At 37.0% G+C, this 8,201-nt stretch overlaps 1 protein-coding gene across 2 annotated transcripts in view; it reads left to right on the top strand.

The window, feature by feature from the left end:
* The window catches only part of cep43 (centrosomal protein 43), a 32,394-nt gene extending 26,811 nt beyond the window's left edge, over window positions 1-5,583 (top strand). For both annotated transcript variants that reach the window (XM_072464280.1, XM_072464281.1), the window contains one exon: window positions 5,149-5,583. In XM_072464280.1, coding sequence (XP_072320381.1) covers window positions 5,149-5,223 — 75 coding nt within the window. In that variant the 3' untranslated portion in view covers window positions 5,224-5,583. The remainder of the gene's footprint in view (window positions 1-5,148) is intronic.
* The last annotated feature ends 2,618 nt before the right edge of the window (window positions 5,584-8,201 follow it).

Below are 8,201 nucleotides of genomic sequence, written 5' to 3' on the forward strand. Positions count from 1 at the left end.
CAGCTAAAAACAACACAATATACAACTAAAAACAACACAATACAACTAAAAACAACACAACACAGCTAAAAACAACACAATATACAACTAAAAACAACACAATACAGTTTAAAACAACACATTAAAGCTAAAAAAACACAATACAGCTAAAACAACACAACACAGCTAAAAACAACACAATATACAACTATAAACAACACAACTAAAAACAACACAACACAGCTAAAAACAACACAATATACAACTTAAAAACTACACAATATACAACTAAAAACAACACAATACAACTAAAAACAACACAGCTAAAAACAACACAATATACAACTAAAAACAACTCAATACAACTAAAAACAACACAACACAGCTGAAAACAACACAATATACAACTAAAAACAACACCACACAGCTAAAAACAACACAACACAGCTGAAAACAACACAACATCTGAAAACAACACAATATACAACTTAAAAACAACACCACACAGCTAAAAACAACACAACACAGCTGAAAACAACACAATATAAAACTAAAAACAACACAACACAGCTAAAAACAACACAATATACAACTTAAAAACAACACAATATACAACTAAAAACAACACAATACAACTAAAAACAACACAGTTAAAAACAACACAATATACAACTAAAAACAACACAATACAACTAAAAACAACACAACACAGCTGAAAACAACACAATATACAACTAAAAACAACACCACACAGCTAAAAACAACACAACACAGCTGAAAACAACACAATATACAACTAAAAACAACACAATACAACTAAAAACAACACAACACAGCTGAAAACAACACAATATACAACTAAAAACAACACAATACAACTAAAAACAACACAACACAGCTGAAAACAACACAATATACAACTAAAAACAACACCACACAGCTAAAAACAACACAACACAGCTGAAAACAACACAATATACAACTAAAAACAACACCACACAGCTGAAAACAACACAACATCTGAAAACAACACAATATACAACTAAAAACAACACCACACAGCTAAAAACAACACAACACAGCTGAAAACAACACAATATAAAACTAAAAACAACACAACACAGCTAAAAACAACACAATATACAACTTAAAAACAACACAATATACAACTAAAAACAACACAATACAACTAAAAACAACACAGTTAAAAACAACACAATATACAACTAAAAACAACACAATACAACTAAAAACAACACAACACAGCTGAAAACAACACAATATACAACTAAAAACAACACCACACAGCTAAAAACAACACAACACAGCTGAAAACAACACAATATACAACTAAAAACAACACAACAGCTGAAAACAACACAATATAAAACTAAAAACAACACAACACAGCTGAAAACAACACAATATACAACTAAAAACAACACAACAGAGCTAAAAACAACACAACACAGCTGAAAACAACACAATATACAACTAAAAACAACACAACACAGCTGAAAACAACACCATATAAAACTAAAAACAACAACACAGCTGAAAACAACACAATATACAACTAAAAACAATACAACAGCTGAAAACAACACAATATACAACTAAAAACAACACAACACAACTGAAAACACCATATAAAACTAAAAACAACACAACACAGCTGAAAACAACACAATATACAACTAAAAACAACACAACACAGCTAAAAACAACACAATATACAACTAAAACAACACAATACAGTTTAAAACAACACAAGACAGCTAAAAACAACACATTAAAGCTAAAAATAACACAATACAGCTATAAACAACACAATACAGCAATAAACAACACAATACAGCTAAAACAACACAACACAGCTAAAAACAACACAATATACAACTAAAAACAACACAATACAACTAAAAACAACACAATACAACTAAAAACAACAGCTAAAAACAACACAATATACAACTAAAAACAACACAATACAACTAAAAACAACACAACACAGCTGAAAACAACACAATATACAACTAAAAACAACACCACACAGCTAAAAACAACACAACACAGCTGAAAACAACACAATATACAACTAAAAACAACACAACAGCTGAAAACAACACAATATACAACTAAAAACAACACCACACAGCTAAAAACAACACAACTCAACTGAAAACAACACAATATACAACTAAAAACAACACAACAGCTGAAAACAACACAATATAAAACTAAAAACAACACAACACAGCTTTAAACAACACAACACAGGTAAAAACAACACAACACAGCTAAAACAACACATTACAGCTATAAACAACACAATAGAACTAAAAACAACACAACACAGCTGAAAACAACACAATATACATCTAAAAACAACACCACACAGCTAAAAACAACACAACACAGCTGAAAACAACACAATATACAATTAAAAACAACACAACACAGCTGAAAACAACACCATATAAAACTAAAAACAACACAACACAGCTGAAAACAACACAATATACAACTAAAACAACACAACACAGCTAAAAACAACACAATATACAACTAAAAACAACACAGCTAAAAACAACACAATATACATCTAAAAACAACACCACACAGCTAAAAACAACACAACACAGCTGAAAACAACACAATATACAACTAAAAACAACACAGCTAAAAACAACACAATATACATCTAAAAACAACACCACACAGCTAAAAACAACACAACACAGCTGAAAACAACACAATACAGCTAAAACAACACAACACAGCTAAAAACAACACAATATACAACTAAAAACAACACAACAGCTGAAAACAACACAATATACAACTAAAAACAACACAATACAGTTTAAAACAACACGGGACAGCTAAAAATAACACAATACAGCTATAAACAACACAATACAGCAATAAACAACACAATATACAACTAAAAACAACACAATACAACTAAAAACAACACAACACAGCTAAAAACAACACAATATACAACTAAAAACAACACAACACAGCTGAAAAAAACACAATATACAACTTAAAAACAACACAATATACAACTAAAAACAACACAACACAGCTAAAAACAACACAATATACAACTAAAAACAACACAACAGCTGAAAACAACACAATATACAACTCAAAACAACATCACACAGCTAAAAACAACACAACACAGCTGAAAACAACACAATATACAACTAAAAACAACACAACAGCTGAAAACAACACAATATACAACTAAAACAACACAACACAGCTAAAAACAACACAATATACAACTAAAACAACACAACACAGCTAAAAACAACACAATATACAACTAAAAACAACACAACAGCTGAAAACAACACAATATACAACTAAAACAACACAACACAGCTAAAAACAACACAATATACAACTAAAACAACACAACACAGCTAAAAACAACACAATATACATCTAAAAACAACACCACACAGCTAAAAACAACACAACACAGCTGAAAACAACACAATATACAACTAAAAACAACACAACAGCTGAAAACAACACAATATACAACTAAAAACAACACAATACAGTTTAAAACAACACGGGACAGCTAAAAACAACACATTACAGCTAAAAATAACACAATACAGCTATAAACAACACAATACAGCAATAAACAACACAATATACAACTAAAAACAACACAATACAACTAAAAACAACACAACACAGCTAAAAACAACACAATATACAACTTAAAAACAACACAATATACAACTAAAAACAACACAATACAACTAAAAACAAAACAACACAGCTAAAAACAACACAATATACAACTAAAAACAACACAACAGCTGAAAACAACACAATATACAACTAAAAACAACACAAGACAGCCAAAAACAAAACAACATACAACTAAAATCAACACAACACAGCTGAAAACAACACAATATACAACTAAAAACAACACAAGACAGCTAAAAACAACACAATACAGCCAAAAACAAAACAACATACAACTAAAATCAACACAACACAGCTAAAACAACACAATACAGCTTAAAACAACACAACATACAACTAAAAACAACACAATATACAACTAAAAACAACACAACACAGCTAAAAACAACACAATACAGCCAAAAACAAAACAACATACAACTAAAATCAACACAACACAGCTAAAACAACACAATACAGCTTAAAACAACACAACATACAACTAAAAACAACACAATATACAACTAAAAACAACACAACACAGCTATAAACAACACAATACAGCTAAAAACAACACAATACAACACAATACCGCTAAAAACAACACAAGACAGCTAAAAACAACACAAGACAGCTATAAACAACACAATACAGTTAAACACAGTACAGCTAGAAACAACACTATATACAACTAAAAACAACACAATACAGCTAAAAACAACACATTACAGCTAAAAACAACACAATACACAGCTGAAACAACACAACACAGCTAAAAACAACACATTACAGCTATAAACAACACAAAACCAACCCAATACAGCAATAAACAACACAATACAACTAAAAACAACACAGTGCAGCTATAAACAACACAATGCAGCTAAAAACAACACAATAAAGCTAAAACCAACACAAGAACAACACAATACAACTAAAAACAACCCAATACAGCAATAAACAACACAATACAACTAAAAACAACACAGTGCAGCTAAAAACAACACAATACAACTAAAAACAACACAGTGCAGCTAAAAACAACACAATGCAGCTAAAAACAACACAATACAGCTATAAACAACACAATGCAGCTAAAAACAACACAATAAAGCTAAAACCAACACAAGAACAACACAATACAACTAAAAACAACCCAATACAGCAATAAACAACACAATACAACTAAAAACAACACAGTGCAGCTAAAAACAACACAATACAACTAAAAACAACCCAATACAGCAATAAACAACACAATACAACTAAAAACAACCCAATACAGCAATAAACAACACAATACAACTATAAACAACGCAATAAAGCTAAAACCAACACAAAAACAACACAATACAGCTAAAAACAACACAAAACCAACACAGATACATCAAGTATCTCTAAATGTGTTTTTCTCGTGTGTCTCACATTAAAGTTTTTACTTTACAGTTTGATGAAAAAACTCAGGACCTGAGTTTGTCTCAGATCAGCCACAACGCAGACTACATGGAGGACGTGCCTTAGACCGGCACCGGGGTCTGCACCGGGGTCTGCACCGGGGTCTGCACCGGGGTCTGCGCCGGGGTCTGCGCCGGGGTCTGCACCGGGGTCTGCACCGGGGTCTGCACCGGGGTCTGCACCGGGGTCTGCACCGGGGTCTGCGCCGGGGTCTGCACCGGGGTCTGCACCGGGGTCTGCACCGGGGTCTGCACCGGGGTCTGCACCGGGGTCTGCACCGGGGTCTGCGCCGGGGTCTGCACCGGGGTCTGCACCGGGGTCTGCACCGGGGTCTGCGCCGGGGTCTGCGCACCGGGGTCTGCGCCGGGGTCTGCACCTGTTGTTTTTCTATTTTTTTATTTATAATAAAAACTATTTTAATCCGTTTTCAAAGGTTTTGTCTCTGATTTGGGATTGAGTTTAACCTCTGACCCCCTCGGGACCTTCCGGGGTCTTTTTGAGCATTTTTGTTTTTTCAAACCTGAATATTTTTGACTGTGTCGGGGTCAGTCACATGAATTGAGTCACATTTGAGCAGGTCAAAACCAGGTCAAAACCAGGTCAAAACCAGGTCAAAACCAGGTCAAAACCAGGTCTAAACCAGGTCTAAACCAGGTCTAAACCAGGTCTAAACCAGGTCTAAACCAGGTCTAAACCAGGACTAAACCAGGTCTAAACCAGGTCTAAACCAGGTCTGAACCAGGTCTGAACCAGGTCTAAACCAGGTCTAAACCAGGTCTAAACCAGGTCTAAACCAGGACTAAACCAGGTCTAAACCAGGTCTAAACCAGGTCTGAACCAGGTCTAAACCAGGTCTAAACCAGGTCTAAACCAGGTCTAAACCAGGTCTAAACCAGGTCTGAACCAGGTCTAAACCAGGTCTGAACCAGGTCTAAACCAGGTCTAAACCAGGACTAAACCAGGACTAAACCAGGACTAAACCAGGACTAAAGCAGGTCTAAACCAGGTCTAAACCAGGTCTGAACCAGGTCTAAACCAGGTCTAAACCAGGTCTAAACCAGGTCTAAACCAGGACTAAACCAGGACTAAACCAGGACTAAACCAGGACTAAAGCAGGTCTAAACCAGGTCTAAACCAGGTCTGAACCAGGTCTAAACCAGGTCTGAACCAGGTCTAAACCAGGACTAAACCAGGTCTAAACCAGGACTAAACCAGGTCTAAACCAGGACTAAACCAGGTCTAAACCAGGACTAAACCAGGTCTAAACCAGGACTAAACCAGGACTAAACCAGGACTAAACCAGGACTAAAGCAGGTCTAAACCAGGTCTAAACCAGGTCTAAACCAAATCTGAACCAGGTCTGAACCAGGTCTGAACCAGGTCTAAACCAGGTCTGAACCAGGTCTAAACCAGGTCTGAACCAGGTCTAAACCAGGTCTGAACCAGGTCTAAACCAGGTCTAAACCAGGTCTAAACCAGGACTAAACCAGGACTAAACCAGGACTAAACCAGGACTAAAGCAGGTCTAAACCAGGTCTAAACCAGGTCTAAACCAGGTCTGAACCAGGTCTGAACCAGGTCTAAACCAGGTCTAAACCAGGTCTGAACCAGGTCTGAACCAGGTCTGAACCAGGTCTGAACCAGGTCTGAACCTGGTCTAAACCAGGTCTGAACCAGGTCTAAACCAGGACTAAACCAGGTCTAAACCAGGACTAAACCAGGTCTAAACCAGGACTAAACCAGGACTAAACCAGGACTAAACCAGGACTAAAGCAGGTCTAAACCAGGTCTAAACCAGGTCTAAACCAGGTCTAAACCAGGACTAAACCAGGACTAAACCAGGACTAAACCAGGACTAAAGCAGGTCTAAACCAGGTCTAAACCAGGTCTAAACCAGGTCTGAACCAGGTCTAAACCAGGTCTGAACCAGGTCTAAACCAGGTCTGAACCAGGTCTAAACCAGGACTAAACCAGGTCTAAACCAGGACTAAACCAGGTCTAAACCAGGACTAAACCAGGACTAAACCAGGACTAAACCAGGACTAAACCAGGTCTAAACCAGGTCTAAACCAGGTCTGAACCAGGTCTGAACCAGTTCTGAACCAGGTCTGAACCAGGTCTAAACCAGGTCTGAACCAGGTCTAAACCAGGACTAAACCAGGTCTAAACCAGGACTAAACCAGGTCTAAACCAGGTCTAAACCAGGTCTAAACCAGGAATATTTCAGATGGTGAACGGGGAAAGCCTCATGTTTATTCATGACGTTGTGGGTGTGAGAGGAAACTCTTCTTCTGCCGCTTCACTCGGGCTCGCAACGCATCAAGGTGAGTTACATATGTATTCCTCAGAACCTGGTTCTGATCTGTTTTGGACCCTTTTGTGATGGAATTACTTTTATTTTTCATTCACATTTCTTTGTTATTTGATCGTAAATTAAGCCCAGTTCAGACCTGATGATGACGTGTTTTAGTCCTGCTCTTGTCCACGTCTAGTTTTGGGTTGAGTCCTGGTTTAGACCTGGTTTAGACCTGGTTTAGACCTGGTTTAGACCTGGTTTAGTCCTGGTTTAGTCCTGGTTTAGTCCTGGTTTAGACCTGGTTTAGACCTGGTTTAGTCCTGGTTTAGACCTGGTTCTGACCTGGTTTAGACCTGGTTTAGACCTGGTTTAGACCTGGTTTAGACCTGGTTTAGTCCTGGTTTAGACCTGGTTTAGACCTGGTTTAGTCCTGGTTTAGTCCTGGTTTAGACCTGGTTTAGACCTGGTTTAGACCTGGTTTAGTCCTGGTTTAGTCCTGGTTTAGTCCTGATTTAGTCCTGGTTTGGACCTGGTTTAGACCTGGTTTAGTCCTGATTTAGTCCTGGTTTAGACCTGGTTTAGACCTGGTTTAGACCTGGTTTAGTCCTCGTTTAGTCCTGGTTTAGACCTGGTTTAGTCCTGATTTAGTCCTGGTTTAGTCCTGGTTTGGACCTGGTTTTGTCCTGGTTTAGACCTGGTTTAGACCTGGTTTAGACCTGGTTTAGACCTGGTTTAGTCCTGGTTTAGT

The sequence above is a fragment of the Eucyclogobius newberryi genome, unplaced genomic scaffold (assembly GCF_026437365.1).
Source record: "Eucyclogobius newberryi isolate DKJ021-1_F unplaced genomic scaffold, fEucNew1.0.hap1 SCAF_43, whole genome shotgun sequence".
Classification (NCBI taxonomy): domain Eukaryota; kingdom Metazoa; phylum Chordata; class Actinopteri; order Gobiiformes; family Gobiidae; genus Eucyclogobius; species Eucyclogobius newberryi.